Raw genomic sequence first — 19,470 nt, 5'->3', positions numbered from 1 at the left:
AAGGACAACACACACATCCATCCCTTTCATACAACACAAAAGACAAGGACAACACATGCATCCATCTCTTTCACACAACACAAGATATTACAACACAAAAAACACAAATCACAAGACCAGGACAACACACACATTCATCCCTTTCATACAACACAAGACATCACAACACAAAAAACAAATCACAACACAAGGACAACACATGCATCCATCTCTTTCACACAACACAAGACATTACAACACAAAAAACACAAATCACAAGACAAGGACAACACACACATCCATCCCTTTCATACAACACAAGACATCACAACACATGCATCCATCCCTTTCACACAACGCAAGACATTACAACACAGAAAACACAAATCACAAGACAAGGACAACACACACATCCATCTCTTTCATACAACACAAGACATCACAACACAAAAAACAAATCACAAGACAAGGACAACACACACATCCATCCCTTTCATACAACACAAGACATCACAACACAAAAAACAAATCACAACACAAGGACAACACATGCATCCATCTCTTTCACACAACACAAGACATTACAACACAGAAAACACAAATCACAAGACAAGGACAACACACACATCCATCCCTTTCATACAACACAAGACATCACAACACAAAAAACAAATCACAACACAAGGACAACACATGCATCCATCTCTTTCACACAACACAAGACATTACAACACAGAAAACACAAATCACAAGACAAGGACAACACACACATCCATCCCTTTCATACAACACAAGACATCACAACACAAAAAACAAATCACAAGACAAGGACAACACATGCATCCATCTCTTTCACACAACACAAGACATTACAACACAAAAAACACAAATCACAAGACAAGGACAACACACACATCCATCCCTTTCATACAACACAAGACATCACAACACAAAAAACAAATCACAACACAAGGACAACACATGCATCCATCTCTTTCACACAACACAAGACATTACAACACAGAAAACACAAATCACAAGACAAGGACAACACACACATCCATCCCTTTCATACAACACAAAAGACAAGGACAACACATGCATCCATCTCTTTCACACAACACAAGATATTACAACACAAAAAACACAAATCACAAGACAAGGACAACACACACATCCATCCCTTTCATACAACACAAGACATCACAACACAAAAAACAAATCACAAGACAAGGACAACACATGCATCCATCTCTTTCACACAACACAAGACATTACAACACAGAAAACACAAATCACAAGACAAGGACAACACACACATCCATCCCTTTCATACAACACAAGACATCACAACACAAAAAACAAATCACAAGACAAGGACAACACATGCATCCATCTCTTTCACACAACACATGACAAGGACAACACACATTCATTCCTTTTATACAACACAAGACTTCAACACAAAACAACACACACATCCATCTCTTTCGCACACGACTGCACAAAAAAAACCTCCACAAGAATAAGATCATGCACACATCTATTCCTTTCACAAAACATGAGATGTAACACAAAATCATAAATTCAGTATATAGCACATACATAATTGTAATGAGATATGATCTCCTCTCATCTTTTGGATGACAATTCACAGCTGGTTTGTGGATTCGAAAAACCTGAAAATAAAATAAGTGTTACAGCAAATAACTAAATACATGGAATCGCATCTCAGTATCGTCATGGTCATTTGATGCATAGGAGGACAAATTAGACCGATAGGCCTAACTATGGTATACAACTGATTTTCTCTACAGTTTTTCTTTCTATAACTCTGTTCTAGGTCTTGTAAGCTCACGCTTCAAAGGATTGAAAATGGTATCAAGCTCATTATGCTTTTGACAATCCTTTGTCATAATAGATGAGTGTCTTCTCGGCTAGAACCTCCTCAATGCACACGAGTTGTTTGTTCCGAAAAGAATTTGAAATACACATTTTTATTTGTTCACTACTGTCATGAAAAATGAAAGAATGTGTGTACAGAACGGAAGATAAAGTGTAGATCAGAGGTGTAAAATTCTCGAGAATAATCTTTCGGAGAATATTCTCTGCTAGGACTAATAAACTGAGGAGCCAAAAAAACTGATACAGGCATGCAAATGCAAATAAAGAGATATGGAACCAATCAGAGTACAGCGCTGCGGTCGGCAACGCCTATATAACACAACAAGTGTCTGGCATAGTTGTTAGATCAGTTACTGCTGCTACAATGACAGGTTATCGAGATTTAACTGAGTTTGAACGTGGTGTTATAGTTGGCGCACGAGAGATGGGACATAGCATCTTCGAGGTAGCGATGAAATTTGGATTTTCACGTACAACCATTTCACGAGTGTACCGTGAATATCGGGAATCCGGTAAAAAATTAAATCTATGACATCGCTGCGGCTGGAAAAAGATCATGCAAGAATGGGACCAACGACGACTGACGAGAATCATTAAACGTGACAGACGTGCAACCCTTCCGCAAATTGCTGCAGATTTCAATGCTGGGTCATCAACAAGTGTCAGCGTGCGAACCATTCAACAAAACATCATCAATATGGGCTTTCGGAGCCGAAGGCTCCGAAAGCCCGTGTTAACAGAACAGTGTTAAACATTCTGCTTTGGGGACTAGACTACAGAGGCAACAAACATCTTAATCTTTTCTTGGAGCTTGTGTGCACTGAATGGGATGGTTGGACCTAACTAAGGCCAAAGCTCGAGCTCCAAGGAATGGTTGAGATGTTTGTTGCCTCTGTAGTCTAGTGTGTTCAGCCGGAAAGTGAAAGGACGTGGGTTCAATTCCCTGCAGGGCAATTGAATTCTTTCTTTCAAAAAAATATCTTTACATCAGCCAGCTGTTAAAACCTTTGTACAGAATATTTTCCCCTTCAAGCTAAAATCCTTTTCCTTTGGTTCAGAAATTTTAAGGAGTAAGAATGAAATTAATTTATCACAAATTTGATACTTTTGTTATATATATATAATGCATGTTAAGTCCCATAGATCCTTTGTTGTTTTTCAGATAAAATTGTGGTCAGTTGGAAAAAAAAAAAACCTGGCTGGGAATTGAAGATAAAGACAATTAACACACACGTTTTCACTAAAGGTAAGCCATTGCAAAAGCAGCACTATACATAAGCCTACATGGAATCATTGAAGAATCTATCATTACAACCCGATTAGGACAGTGTGAACTAAGTAAGTTAGGCCTATGAAATTCTTTTGCAAAACAAGATAGGGAGTGAAACATGTGACCCACTACATCATGTGGGCACAACCTCCTGCCAGCGGGACAAACGCAGTCTGCTAAAGTGTTCCATTCCAACCCGCAAAAGGTGTTCTGGTAAAAATGTATTTATAAACACAAAGAATGGCTATGTACAAATACAACGCCATAACAGGCAAAATGCCCAACGAGGTGGCTGAGAATTTATTCTCAGCTGAAGGAAATAAGAACCCTATATATACAGAAAATCGGGATCCTAATGAAATAACAACAGTCATAAAAAAAAAATAGTCAAATGCAAGTAAATCTGCCAATTACAGCAAAAATGCTCAAATGCAAGTAAAATTGACAATTACAGGCGAAAATATTGTCAAAGGTCACTACAATTGCAGAAAAACCGCCAATGGAGGGAAACAGAGGGTTACAGCAAGTCGCACTGGGTGAAAATATCTCGCCAAAAAAAAAGCAATATATTTGACAAATATATACAATGAATATATTCATACAATAAAATTAATTTTAATAGTCATGATAATCATAATATGGTTTATAAGTCATGAAAATAATATGAATTTTTCATTTCAATGAAAAAAAAATGAAAATTCAAGTAAGCCTCATTGAAAATAAAATGAAAAAACGGGACAGAAAACTATTATGGTGGTCAAAATTATGGAAATGTCCTTTAAAATACAGACCATATTGTCACCCTATATCTTCCGGCGGGTGTAGTTTTTCAATTTACAGGGCTCCCACTCAAAAAATGAGAAAAAATAGGAAAACGCAGGACTGAAAAGTAGGACGGGGGAGGGTAACCCCCTTAGATAACAATCATAGCATAATAAAAAAAACATCTCTAAAAAAATTTTTTTGCGAAAAATAATTAAAAAAAAATTTAAATTCTGAATTAACTTTGTAGCACTATTTCAGCATCCTGTAAGATTGACTCTCAAGCCAAAGCAAAATGACAAATGACTTAGTTACAAAATCAATTTATGGCCAAAACAGTGAGCTAGAAACTCTGTTCTGTCTCTCATATTAAATTTTTTGGAGTCTTCCAAAGTGCAGAGTTTGTCAATTCTCTTCGACAATGCACAGCAAATTTTGAAGGCGTACATTTATTAAGAATGACGCTCCTTTGAGACCACTTTCAAAAGTACAATGCAAAATGTGTAAATTACAAGATCTGATGTAAATAAGGCAAGGTCAACCAGGTAGTTTTACTGCATTGACCATCATTTTTTAAAGGGATTTGCTCACGTTTTATTGTTCAATGCCAGTGTAATAATTTTTGACAAATGACCACTTCCATTTCTAGCTCTTTGCTGAGCATTGTGAATATTGTTTAGAAAAATACAAAAAATACTTAAAAACAACATGTACTCAATGTATGTATACATATATGTATATACACACCATTTTTAGTGTATTTTCAAAAGCCGGGGGGGGGGGGGAGAGGCAGCAGCAAATGACGGGCCTGTTGGTACCCAAATTACTAGTCTGAAACATTCCATGATTTATCAGTTGAAGAAAGAAAAAAAAAGTCTTGAAGCATACAATAGCAACCCGAAAAGATGTCCAACATGTAGCAAAACCACATTCATTGATCCATAGATCTGATACAAAAGTGCAAAAATGAATCAATGACTAAGAAAGAAGAAATCTGTATTGGTGCGACGAAGAAAGAGAAGGGAACCTGTGCATGTGCCAACTGCTGTTGATAATGAACAAAAAAAAAATTATATACTCAGTCCCTCCAGCTGGGATGGGGATAACACCACTCCATACCATCAAAGCGTTTGTATTTGACATGTTTAATTTTTCATTTGAATTTCCTCCTTAGAAGAAGGGCTGCTCTTACTAGACGCTGGACATGTGCTCCCTTACACCCTGGCAACCAGTGACATGTTCATGGGGGGGGGGGGGAGCTAATCAGGCTATACCCTAGGGCAATGTCCCCACATTCTGGAGCAGTGACCCTAAACCGGGATCTTTAATAGGTCCAAGCCAGACTTTTCAAAGGACCCTTCTATAATGAATTTATAGCATGAAAAAACACAAAAAATCATGTTCATTAACCTGGGCCCAGTCTTGGATAAAGTGGCGTTTCCCCTTTACCGGCACAGATCTAAGGTAATGTGTCAGAAGAGGTGATTTATTGCTCGACATTACTCTAATTTTTTCATTCTCTGCTGCACTCACTCATTCTTTCACTCACTGCTTCAAATGCTTTGGTTGGGACATCATCCCCCATCACCTTTGTCTGGATCCATGCCAGCCTCCCCTCCTTCCTGGTTGGCTATGAAGGGACGAAGAATTTAATTTGACTTAAATTGAATGTATTTAATTCAGGGTTGACAGGTTTTTGACACATGGCAGGTTTTGACGGTTTGAACCGCGGTTTAAACTGTCACGTCAAAAACCTCAAATATTGCTTTTAAATATAAAAATTCCCATTGGAAATACAAACATTAATTGCATGTAACGTTTAAAGTGACTATGTTATACAAAGAATAAATATTTAATATGATCCCAAAATAATTTTCTACTCTCCACAGAATTATTTTGTGATACTTATAAAATATACAATTTGAATAAAGCATAGCATAAACACTGAAGGGAAAACTATGGAATGATTTGACATTCTCTGATTCAAGATAATTCTTGACCTTCCAAAGTTTCTTCAACTGCTTATATATGCATGCATTGATATAATAGCGAAAATCTCGTTCTAACGAACACTTTTCTAATCCCCCAAATAAGTTTACATAGGAACAATTCTAGATTACCCGAAATTTCTTCATAATGAAATTTTTTTTTAACGAAGCGATTCCTCCCGTCTCTTGGTGTTCGTTATAATGGGATTCGACTGTACATATATATTTTTAATGGGGAATTTGAAATCGATTTGAAACAAAAACTCTGAAATTTATTTGGTACTTACGTATCCCAACGCATCTTCAGATGGGAAATTTATAGCCGGTTTGAGAATTTGAATGATCTGAAAATGAAAAGTAAAATACAGTATAGATGCTACAATAGATTTGTTTATGCTAAATTTTACAAATCAGGTGCTATGCAGGGGAAAAGATTTTATCCAGACAAATCAGATTATAAACTATTTATGTGAACGCATCTCCAGTTTTGTTTACCAAACCAAATAAGTAATACAGTCGGACCCACTTATAAAAAGCCCACTTTTAACACAAGTTCAGGGGTGGGAAGTGACTAAACCCATTTCGGAGCAGCTGTTTGGAGCAGCAAAATATGGGATTCGGAGCAGATATTTATAAATTGGAGCAGTGAAATTAACAAGAATATTTTCGTTAACCCTCAACTCTTTTCAAAATAAAACTGCACTGTCTTTTGTTATCAAACATCGCTTCATCAGCTTGAATTTTTTTGTGGTTTTAGGCTTTTGACACCTTGTTTGAAAGAGCGGCTGTCATAAAATTTTTTGCACCCGTCTATTTAAGATGATTTTTGCTTACTGACGGCACTATTTGCTGCCTTGAACAGCAGCACTTCAAATTAGCTAAAAAAATTTTTATAAGTTTTTAATTTTTTTATACTTGGAAAGAAATTGTTGCAAAATGGGGGAGAGAATTTCGGAAGAATCAACTCAATGTTTGGCGATTCAGCACTCATTATCTGGCGAGATTCGCGATCTGGCACTCGCTATTCGGCGAGATTGACGATTTAACGCTCGTTATTCGGCAAAGTTTCTAAACTAACATTCGTAATTCGGCGGACATGCGCTTTTTACTTCCGGAATGAATTTTTTTTTTTCACGAAACATCGGGATTTAACACAATGACAATCGACTACAGTGATTTCTGCTGCTTCCAGTGACGACTTTTTTTTTTTTAACGGAAGCACTCGAATTTGCACTTTAAAGCTGAAAGGCATTGCAAACCATCTTCAGTTCCACGATCACGGACAATATCGGGGTTTCGCGATGGAAAGCCCGATCAGGGGCCGATAGTTTAAGTATAGTGGAATAAAACACACTCTCTAAAGAAACGTTTTGTGGCTAACAGGAACAAAAAATTTTTGGCGTCCTTTCTGAAATTCCGGGCATACTGAAGCAAAATTCGCTATTTGGTGCAGAAAAATGTGAAAATACGCTATTGGAGCAGGATGGCGCAAGATATTAGTTTCGGCGCAGAGTTCCCACCCCTGCAAGTTTGAATTCAATGAGCAAATAAATGTATTTTCTTTGGTACAATGCTAATTGTATAGCAATTCTGTTATTTATAGAGAAAGCAGGGGGGGGGGGGTTTTCTTCACAGAACGAGATATTACAAATTGAAACTTGAAAAAAAATACAAAAATTAAAGTGAAACGTACGTAAATGAAAAAACAACAAAATTGAGTTCTGGTAACATAGAAATAATGCATTTTGACGAGGAATGACTGTCAATCAAATGATTCAGCAAAAGGCCTATCAGGCTATCGCCCCCTTTACAGTTTGTTGTTAATATGCAGAAACAGCAAGAGAAATTAGCATAGAAAATGAAGATAAGAAACCCAAAATGACTAATTAGAATTTCAAATTTAACTGTAAATCACCATGGAGATTGAATGAACAACAGAAGTAGATTTCTTTCTATGCAATCTCAGCTCCATAGTAAATCATGAAGTTGCTAGAAAAAATTGGGGAAAAACAATCCATCAAATATCTGATATAACATTATTCATGCTTGCTGCAACTAATTTCCGCACTTAATTTCCAGAATTTCATTGTTTTCACTCAAAAACAGATTTAAGGAGTGACTGGGTAAAATAAGTATTTTTGCTGAAAACGAGCTCCTCATTATAAGTAGGTTCGAGTGTATTGCGATGCAATGAGATACGTGCAAAAAATGTATTTGCGTTGTGGCTGATACTTCTTCATTTAAACCAGGGGTATCTTTTCAGTCTGAGCTTCCTCTCCTCCTCACAGGAAACAAATTGGTGTCATATCTTGTTACAGTAGAACCTCTCAATAACCGGACATCCAAAAATTTTGTCCGCTAACAAGAAGTGTCTGTTAAGCAACAGTAAAATACATTGAGTTCTGTTGACATAATATTCAAACGAGTGTTCTTTATGGGAGGTTCTATTGTATACGTGCTTCTGTATACTTCTTTAGAAACACAATTCTGGGGCCCAGGTAAGGTGTTTCCCCATACATTAAAACGTCTATATTACCTGAATGTGGTTAACAGTAAATATAACTGGAGGGTTACCATCTGTTTCAATTTATTGGATATTTGTGTGGTTTATTTATTTTTTTTCAAAGGTTAGTCACATTTCTTATCTATCCTTTTTTATTCAATCAAAAAAATTATAAACAATATATATACATGGCAAAATGTTATACAATGTCCATAAAATGTTTCTAGATTTACCCCCAACATATTTATCATATTTCTTTTTGAACGTGTCTATTGTGTTACAATTTACTACCCCAGGGGTAAGATATTCTATTTATTAACAACCCTATCAGAGAAAAATTCAGAGACACCATAACCTAGAATTGTCCCTTACTAATCAATACTGGTGTTCCCTTGTAAAAGCAGTCGATTGACGGTGTACTAATAATTCATGGTCTATCTTACCCCCCAAAGCAGAATGTGCCAAAATCTGCGACGTACACCACAGAACAATTAGAGCTACTGCAGAACAATTTGGAAGAATTTTAAGAAAAAGTGCAAAAAAACATTATTACATGTATGGGGATTTTTACCGCAGAAAATTTCCAGTCAGCTGAGGGCTCGTCACAGAACAGTGCTAAACATTCTGCTTTGGGGATCCTATCCATCTCGTTGCAAATTTAGAACACTTTGATCATATCTCCTCGACACCTGCGTTCACCCAATGTAAACATATTCAAAAAATGAAGTCTTTCTTCATAACTCAAGACCAGTGTGCTAATAAGGACACGTGTAGCTGCTCTCTGCACCCCTTCAATGAAGTCCCTCTGTAGGTATGGTCTCCAAAACCTTACAGCATATTCCATATTAAATAATTCTTTGTGCTCTTTATATTAAAATAAAAAAGATAAAACATAAATTAAAAAGTCCTTGAAAAATAAATGACGGTTGGCATGTGCAGACAATAGATTATTTTCATAGACCTACTGGAAGGACAGCTTAGTCCCTTGGCGTCACAGAGCGAATGTTTCTAATCGATGTCTTTTATATGCGGTTTTTTGTTTCTGCCTTTTGCATCAAATTATACGTACTAGCAGTGTTATTGTCAAACAAAAAAAAATAATTATAAAAATTTACATTTAATGAGAGAAATAATGCCAGAACTACTGCAAATTCATAGTAAATGAAACTTCAAAATTAAAGCAAATTGAATGGAAGAAATGATATCACAATTAATGAAAATCCACCATTTAATGAAAACAATGATTCCAGAATAAGTAATAATATTTAATAAAAGAAATCATTTTAAACTTATGTGAATTGATATTCAATGAGGAAAATGGATATTTAATGAGAGAAATCACTCATCAGAGCTAATGAAAATTGATTATTTATCAAAGGAAATTTCAGAATCAACTTAAATTGATATATATAATGAAATAAATAATTTCAGAACCGCTGTGAATTCATATTCAATGAAAAATAATACTTCATAATTGATAAGAATATATACTTTAATGAAAAAAATATCATTTGATATTTACTGAAATAAATTCCAAAATTAGTGCAAATTAGTATTTAATTGAAATTGGCGCAGAATTGATGAAAATTCATATTTAATGAAATTTTATTCTACAATTAAAAATGATTTAAATTTAATGTGAAAAAATCATTTTCAAATTAAAGTAAACTCATATTTAATGAAAGAAATAATTTCAGAATAACTCCTTTAACCAACATCGCTATATTAGTCTATTACAGAGGGTCTCAAAGTGGCCAATATCACCCCCTGGGGGGGGGGGCAGTAAATGCTACGAGTTTAGCATAGGATCCTATGAGCTGACTTGAGTTGGGGACGATGGGAATAAAAACTTTCTAAAGAGTGGGGGGGGGGGAGGGGGGGGGGAAAGGAACAAAAAGTTTGGGAGACTGGTCTATTATAACTGGTGATAGTTGAACACTCGGGAGGGGGAAAATTAAACACCTCAAACCTTAATTTTTTCAGGGGACCCCCCCACATGCAGGGTTCAAGGAATTGTTACAAAGTACTGTTGTCAACACTTATGATGATTACTTTCACAAAACCATCATTCAGAAAAAATTGTAGGATTAGAAAGCATGTTCAACATGTTCTTAGCAAGTATGTTCAGCAGTTTTGAGGGAAGCCCCCTAAAGGCTTTAGGGCCTCATTCTTTTATGCGAGAAAAAGACACTGCTATTCTAATTAGAATAACATAGAAGAGACATCAAGCATTTAGAAGGAAAAATATTAGAATATTTCTAATATATTCTATAAAGGAATATCCTGAGCATGTGCAAAAGAGTTATATTTTCATTAACTAAATACTTTCCTCAATTTTACAAAACACATACTTAAGAAATTAACTAACAAAAAGTATTTGTAAATACTTGAAATTATTACTTACGAATACGTCCGTAATTTTACAATTTAAGGGTCATATTATCAGAGCCGCCCTTACTGTGATAGGTGCAGTTGCGCCTAATCCCGCGCTTTAAGGCCCAGAACTCCTGATAATAGAAGTGAAAAACATAATCACCAAATTAACCCTTTTTTAACTCGAGACCACATAAAAATTGATGTTTGCCCATGGTGATTAAATTCATTTTGTTTCTAGTTGCGGGCTGGAAGGGCCAAATATCCCGAATCAATTAGGGATGCCTGAAAACGTTCACAAATTATTCTGGAATTGTTTCTTTCATTAATTCTGAATTTCCATAAATTTTGGAATTGTTTCTTTCTTTCATTGATTCTCAATTTTCTTCATTCATTGTGAATTATATCATTTTAATTCTGGAATTATTTCTTTCAATTATTCTGCTCAATAATTCTGAATTTTCATCAAATTCTGGAACTATTTGTTTTTCATTAATTTTTGAATTACAGTAAAACCTCTTTTGCGGACACCAGCGGTACAAAAAAAAAAAGTTCGTCCGCAAAAGTGGTGACCGTTAATCAGCGGTTTGAAATGCATACTTTTATTATACACTGGGGGGGGGGGGGATTATTATTTCGCCGTAAAAGAGGGGTGACCGCATCTGAGGGGGCGTTTTTACTACATTTCTTTTATTACTTCCAAAGTAATAAAAGAAATGTACATAACGTTCCCAAAATGTATATAACATTGGGGATAAAACGGCGAAGCCCCCCCCCCAAGATTTTCTGGGGCCCCGAAAATGTCAAGACGCCCTGATCCCGTTTTATTCGCGTATTGAGCCCCGCCTGCATATTCAGAGCACTGTTTTCTATAAATTTCACGGATTTACAAAATAAATTTAGAAATCAACCGTAAAACTCACCAGATATTGAACAAAAAATCCGATTTCTAAAATTAATTTTTCCTCTGAATAAATCCTTTCTCGGGCAAATAACGACAAGGGAAATGCGGGAGGCAGCAACGTCACTGATGACGCTTCTGAATTCAACTGCGCAGTAGAATTTTTGCGATCGTCTGTTCTCGCTCTTCAATTTGGCGGGAAACTTCAAGCCTTCTCATTGGTCACTGGGCCATCTTTCACATCCGGGAGCTCTTACTAATTTGTTTATACTGCTATGAAAGACAAACAGAGGGAGCAAAAGTCGTCTGCTCTCTCTCTCTCTGACCGGGCCAAGCCCATGATTGGTGGATTGCTGTTTCGAGGGATTTTGAAAATTTGTTTATACCAAAGAGCAGGAGGAGGGGAGGAAAAAGGGGGGAGGGCACTCAGCTTAATATAGAAGCATATTTCATGAAACATTAAAATCAATTAAAGATTTCTTTTTTTTTTTAATTTTAGCAAATTAATGAAAGAAACATCCTCAATTTATATTGGGGTCGCTTTCACCGGACCCACGAGTGTCTTAACAATTTCGTAGCCATTTTAGTCCTAACTATATATTCAGCGACCCAGAGCCTCGGGCCCCGCACTGCAGTATTGGGAGGGGAGAAAAATATACATAGCCTACATACATGCATGAAGGTCATTCAAGTATTACGTCGGCATAGATGGGGGGAGGGGTTCGGATTTGCTAACTTATGATGACGGTGAGGGGGGGGGGGGGTTGAATGGTTCTTACGTCCGTCAACCACCCTTTATAAAAATATTAAATATTCTTGATGGCATCTTTACTGGGAATGCCAAAAACCAGAAAAGACTTTCCCTAGTTTGTGGGAACCTGAACTAATATTCCCCACTTTTGATAAGTTCTCTAAACAGCCACTTTGATGTTCTCGAAATGTTCCATGGTTCATCAAGTGATCTGGAAATGTGTCCGAGCCACTGCTCTAGAAATGTGTCGCGGGTCGCTTAAGCGCTCTGGACCCGTGCCGCGCGTCTCTCAAATGATCCGTAAATATGCTGCGGGTAACTTGAGTGATGTAGAAATGCACTGCGGGCCGCTAAAGTGCTCTAAAACTACAACATGTCATTTAAGGGATCTCTAAATGTACCACGGACCGATCAAGTGATCTGTGAATGTGCCATGGGTGACTAAAACGATGTGAATGTGCCACGAGTCTAATTGAGAGATCTGAAAATGTGCCACCTAGTTCATTTTTTACAAAATTAGGTTCGGGGTGGCTGGTCACATCAGATAATCCAGAGGACCACGAGGTAAGCATATATGGCTCAGGTTGGGTCGCAATGAATTTCTTTAAAAAAATTTTGAATTATTAGCCTTCAAATAGCATTAAAATTAAAAAATTGATTATAAAAACACATAAAGGTATTATCTCCCGATATTTTAATTTTTTTTAATATTTTTTGCATAAAAATACATTTTTGATCATCTGGGAGGGGCACGTGCCCCTATGCGCCCCCCCCCTCCGCGTACGTCTCATATCTCAACATGCGTTAGGAGGCAGAGCTGACGAAATTTTGCTGACAAGGTGGAGGGGGGGGGGTCAAAAATGGCTAAAAATCTGCTGACGTAATACTTTAACGGCCGGGCTAACGAGAAAAACAGGGCTATGGCAATACCTTCTAAAGCTTGCTCCAGAACAGCGGTTCTCAACCGGTGCTCCGCGGAGCCCTTGGGACTCCTTGTGCGCTTGTCAGGGGCTCCACGGCAGCTCGAGAAAAATAAAATAAAAAAGTCATTTGAAAAAAATAATTATAATTAAAATAAAAATGAATATGTAATTTTGCTGAATAAGTAAAAAATACGTCTACGGGGCTCCGCCATAGAAATTATTTGCCCAAAAGGGCTCCGCGAGTCAAAAAAGGTTGAGAACCGCTGCTATAGAAGGTGATGGCTATGGCCATCAAGCTTATATTACTGGAAGGAGCATTCAGCCGCCGCATAGACATCAAATGCAAGGAAATCACGTGACTCGGTGAAAACAAAGTTCGCGCCTGGCAATTTCCCCATTGAAATGTACAGTTCGGTCTCCAAATATTGGGTTTTAAAAATTAAAAAAATGGACAGAGAAGTCATCTAATGATTAAATTATTTATTTCATTAATGCTGGAATAATTTCTTTCGTTAATGCTGTAAAATTTCTTTCATCAATTCTTGAATTTTTGTTCATTAATTCTGGAATTTTCCTTCATTGCTTCTGGAATAATTTCTTTCATCAATTCTGGATTTGTTTCTTTAATTAATACTGAAATTATTTCTTTCATTGATTCTGAAATTATTTCTTTCATTGATTCTGAAATTATTTCTTTCATTGATTCTGAAATTATTTCTTTCATTGATTCTGAAATTATTTCTTTCATTGATTCTGAAATTATTTCTTTCATTGATTCTGAAATTATTTCTTTCATTGATTCTGAAATTATATATCATTAATTCATAAATATCACTTTCATCAATGCTGAAATTATCTTTCATTAATGCTGAAATTATCTTTCATTAATGCTGGAATTATCGCCATCAATTATTTTGCAATTATCACTTCATTAATGCTGAAATTACCTCTTTCACTGATTTTTGAATTATCTCTTACATTAATTCTAGAATTTTTCTTTCATTAATTTATGAATTATATTTTTTCCTTAATTCTGGAATTAACTCTTTCATTAATTTTGGGATTATCTCATCGATGCTGAAATTAATTCTGTCATTTATTGTTTTAAGTTCCTATGGATATCATGAGAAAACAACAGGGGAATAGTGTGTGTTTTCACCGCGTCACGTAATCTTCCAACAAAAGATGTTGGGGACACCGTTCTCAGCACTGCCAAGGCGGAGACCGCTGATGTCATACTACTACTTCACCAAACACCAACTCTGGCCATATTGCTATATTGCAATTTACTGCCATTAGTGAGATGGGTTCGAAGTGAAGGCGCTGTCTATCCGTGGTTACCTCGAGTTCGTTAGGGAAAATATCTTATCTATATCCTCCCTTGGGTTCGAACCCGGGACCCTGACAACAACCTTCATGATGGTAGACGAACATCTTACCACCATGCCACTCGGGCACACCGCTGATGTCATACTCTCTCCAGTAATATAAGCACGATGGCTATGGCACTCGGAGCAGAAACAATGATCGCATGACCAACTGGGTCCAATAATTTATAACTGAAGTTATAAGATTCACAGAGGTTATAAATTATAAATTTATAAGCAAAAAAAAAATTGCTTATGACGAGAATTTTTGCAGTGATTGTGAGCTATCATTATAAGACTTTTATGCAGGGTTGGCATGACATTTACCGTTGATGGATTTTACCCTCCTGGTAAAAACATGTTTTTCCTACAGTTTTTAACGCCTAGAGAAAAACCCCATGGTTTTTACCACCTTCAAGGCAAGAAAAATCACTGTTTCTGCCATTATTTAAAAAAAAAATTCAATACTTTCATTTTTCCTAAAGAAATGCATAATTTTGATACAATGTTGCACGAATATACGGAATACTAAATTTATTATATTCTTAATAGCATGCATATCAAAGTATAATATGCTCATTTGATCTTTTTCTTATAAATTTTCTTGCCATAAAGCAGGCTTGACAAATCCTGGGTGTTAGGTCGCTATGGCGACTAGAAAATCTACATTGGCACCCAAAATTTTCTTCATATTTATTCAATTGACGTCTATGAATGACACAAAACTTTCTGATTTCATGGCAGTGTGCTTTTTTAGCAAGGGAAGGGAAAGAGGAATGTCGGGAAAAACACACTATTTAGGACCATTTTTCTCTTGAGAAAAAAATTATGCTCGGCTCCTAAGCAGTATGGCTAGTCATAAATATTTTTTGATTTGTCAAGACCTGCTATAAAGAGTCTCTCACTGTTATCATGGATTGAAAGAGAAAAGTATACACCCTATAAATTTTAGTAAAAGTATATATTTATAAATAGCAAAGGTTGGTTTATGACTTCGTCGCCTGCTATTAAAATATTTCCACCCTTCTGTTTCAATTTGATGTTTTAGACCAGTGGTCAGCAAACTCATCAGTGAACAGAGCCAAATATCAACAGTAACAACAATTGAAATTTCTTTTGAGAGCCAAATTTTTCAAACTGAAACTATATAGGTAGGCCACAAAGCAGAATGTGCCAAAATCTGTGACGTACGTCACAGAACAATTAGTGCTACTGCAGAACAATTTTGAAGAATTTTAAGAAAAAGTGCAAAAAAACATTATTACATGTATGGGGATTTTTACCGCAGAACATTTCCAGTCAGCTGAAGGCTCGTCGCAGAACAGTGCTAAACATTCTGCTTTAGGGTGGGTGGGTAGGTAGGTACATTGTTATTAACTTAATTAAGGTACTCCTCAGCTGACCTTTGCTAAAAACGTCCTCGATCCGATTGAGGTATGTTCGCTAAGGTGGACCTCTTCCAACTCTCCCGTCCACACTCGTCTTGTATACTTGTTTCATCTATCTCCTTTCGTTCATCCTCTCTATACATTCAAATCATCTCAACATACCTTTCTCAATCCTCGACACGACATCTTCTTTCACTTCACAACGCTTCCTAAAATTAACTTATGGATATCTGGCTCCCTTCTCTTGAAAATTTGCGGAAGACGGGTTCATTCTAAGCTCGCCTAATGAGATGTTAGCCGGAGGGCGTCATCGATGAAAACCCAAGTCTTGTGGGACAGAGGCTCCAGGAGCATCGTCTTCGAATGATCGCCCCTGATGGATTGCCTCAGCAGCGATGATCGATGTGGGATGCAGATGGAGAGACGTGGCCCAACACCACCTACAGAACAAGGTCTCCGCATGAAGCTTGTGACGTCACTAAAGAAGGCCATTTCATCTATTGCCATGGAGAGTCCAGGAACATCGTCTTCAGATGTGTGGCCCCTGGTGGATCTCTTCTAGCAGTGTTGACCGATGTTGGATAGAGAGAGGCCTCTGGAGAGCCGTCATGAGAGGGTGGTGGTCCAGGAGCATTGTCTTCTATGATCTGGCTGGGTAGAGGTTGACGTTCCTTAGTATGGAAAACATTGTATGCTGCCCCGCCCCCCCCCCCATTCTGAGAGGAGACTCGTCTTTTGCATCTATCTACCCCAAGTACCTCATGAAAAAAGCCTAGTTTTCGACAACTTTTTCTCAAACTTCCAAGCTTCGATCCACACGATTGTTGTCACGTCTTGGTCTTGCGTGACCAGTGTCAGGCTTTCACTCTTTTTTCGGTAAAAACCTGTGAAAAATATGACTCCCTTGGGAGGGGAGGGAGAGAGAACAAAATGGCTGTCTAAACATGATTTTGCAAAAATCTGGAATTTTTATGCGCGTGGTATTTTGTGGAAGAGCCACACTCAATGGGCCAAAAAGCCGCATGTGGCTCGTGAGCCGTGGTTTGCCGACACTTGCTTTAGACTATAAAATTACACCAGCATTTGCTACAGACCACTTGGGGACTTCCCCCCCCTCCTATGTAAATAACGCCTCTGATAAATAGACGTGTGAAAAATAATTGTACAAGCTCTTAGTGATAATGGGAAAAGAACCAAAATCTTGATTTTACATCATTTATCATAAAATTAAAATTTGTTTGTAAAAAAAAATTAACTTGCACCTGTATTAACAAATAGTTTTTATAGTATCTCTATACTGAAAGTAACATACAGTGAAACCTTGATATAGCAATACTCTGTGTACCAAGAAAATATAACACTGCAGAGGAATTTATCGTTCTATCGAATGTCATAGTAACAAGGTTCCACTGTACAATAATCTTATATAACGATTGCCTCTACATCGATATTACTATCTGGTCCTGATTTATAGTGTTTTGATATACTCTATTTCTAATGATAACTCCCTTATAACGATATGTTTCTATGGCCCTTTTGATTATTATTATGTAGGCTTTTTAATGTAGCATGTTAAGTTATAAATTGTACAAAATGCTAGTTATTAGAATTCATGTTAAAAGTTATTAGAATTTATGCATAGAAAGAAGGGTGCAAGGGAAAAAAATAGGTTTTTACATAAACCTAATTCAAAGCGTGTTGCAAGACTCAAGCATTGATCGTGTTACAACAGTTTCTGTTTCAACAATTCTTATTTTTCTTTTTTTAATTAAGGCTTAATTCCATTTGAATCTTTTTATGATAATTAATATTTAAACAGCTATTAATCAGCTGTTAACAAAAACAACTGTTACTCTGTATACTAATGATCAATACTGAAAGGGTAATTGTATATACAAGGCTACCATTTTTACCATGGTATTTACCAGTAAATACCTAGTTTTTACCATGTCCTGGCAAAAACCCAACCCTGCTTTTATGGTGTGTATCCAACACTTTTACAGGATGTGATGTGGTTATAAATAAGTCTGCCTCCTTCACCTGAAATCTATGGACTTTCAATGTATTTTACATGAACGTGCAACAGGTGAAAACTTTGACTTTTTCCTTGTGATTTCATGCCGGAAGATGGAATAAACTGCGATATTTCTTCACTGAAATGACCAATAATCATGCTCACATGAAAACAAAAATCAGTTCTGAATTTTACACTTGTAAGTTCAACAGGGTAACTTAAACAGTATCTCAGTATAACGTTGCGTTTTAGAAATAGATCCTTTTTTGCACACAAAGGTCTATGGTTCATTGTCAAATTTGAAGAGCAACGTTCAATACTATTATAATGTCTCGTACATGTCAGAGAGATGTTAGTGCACTAACCTCTCTTCAGGAGGTAAAAATGTGTCCTGGGTTCATGTTGCCACAATTTCAGTGTTGGAAATCATTCGAGAATGGCATCGTAAGCAGGAAGGCAACTCAATAATGAGCACGCGAAGTTGACTATTTATGCTATCAGGGGGCTTTGAAAACTGGCGTTAAAATTGATAGGGTGAGGTCTGACTGCATTTTATGACCTCGTCTCGGTGCTTTGGGAAACTGCAATAAATGAAGTGGACATGTACCTAGGAAAGCGTTTTATAACCCTTTGCATGGGTTGTCATCAGCTTTGCACGGTGTGTGCATTGGAGCCCCGTACACATGTTTACAAATGGAATACATGCCTCAAATCAATTATTATTAACGTCTAAGAAAATTTTTCTAACATCAAAAACTGCTCTGAAACATACAATACATGCGCCAAGGGAATGTTTACAATTATGATAACGCATTGAATGGCTTTTAAGGTTTCAAGATTCGTCAAAATGAGTTTCTCAAAGTGATTCAATCTTCAATGAAATATCTCAAAATATTGTGGGGGGGGTTTTTTTCGAGATTTTTATCCCAAACAATATAAGTTCTCATTATTATAGAACATTAAGTTGTTATTATTATAAAACACTTTAATAATTGTGAATAAATAAAAGCTTTTTAACAGGGAAATGGAACAAATACCTGCCCGGCATCATCGAGGCAAATACGAGCGCGAATAACATCATCCATTGTTTGGATTTGGCGTCAAAATATTTCGATGGGTTTCGGATGAGGATCACGTGGAATACTTTCCTTCCGCCGCAGATTTGATTGCGCAGACGACAAAGAATAAAAAAAGAAATTTCTCTAGAAAAATGAGAATAATTATTGAATTTTTGGCCACCTTTTGCTATTTATAAAGCCTATTTTTTTATTAGAAGTTTTTTTCAGGTTGGTTAGGGAATGGAAAAAATAAATGTGAATCAATGCGGTTTGACGTCATAATCATCA

The 19,470-nt window shown here is 36.6% G+C and overlaps 1 protein-coding gene across 1 annotated transcript in view; it reads right to left on the bottom strand.

The window, feature by feature from the left end:
• The window catches only part of LOC149080739 (uncharacterized), a 29,058-nt gene extending 9,840 nt beyond the window's left edge, over positions 1-19,218 (bottom strand). The window contains exons 1-3 of the mRNA XM_089237420.1: positions 19,162-19,218; positions 6,192-6,248; positions 1,585-1,658 (exon numbers count right to left, since the gene is read on the bottom strand). Of these exons, the coding sequence (XP_089093546.1) occupies positions 1,585-1,658; positions 6,192-6,248; positions 19,162-19,209 (179 nt within the window). The 5' untranslated portion in view covers positions 19,210-19,218. The remainder of the gene's footprint in view (positions 1-1,584; positions 1,659-6,191; positions 6,249-19,161) is intronic.
• Between the last annotated feature and the right edge of the window lie 252 nt (positions 19,219-19,470).

Source organism: Pholcus phalangioides, unplaced genomic scaffold (genome assembly GCF_987345545.1).
Source record: "Pholcus phalangioides strain wild (caught in Gottingen) unplaced genomic scaffold, Ppha-v1.0 ptg000010l_1, whole genome shotgun sequence".
Classification (NCBI taxonomy): domain Eukaryota; kingdom Metazoa; phylum Arthropoda; class Arachnida; order Araneae; family Pholcidae; genus Pholcus; species Pholcus phalangioides.
Note: the sequence above shows the minus strand (reverse complement) of the source record. Positions and strands in the feature narration are given on the sequence as shown.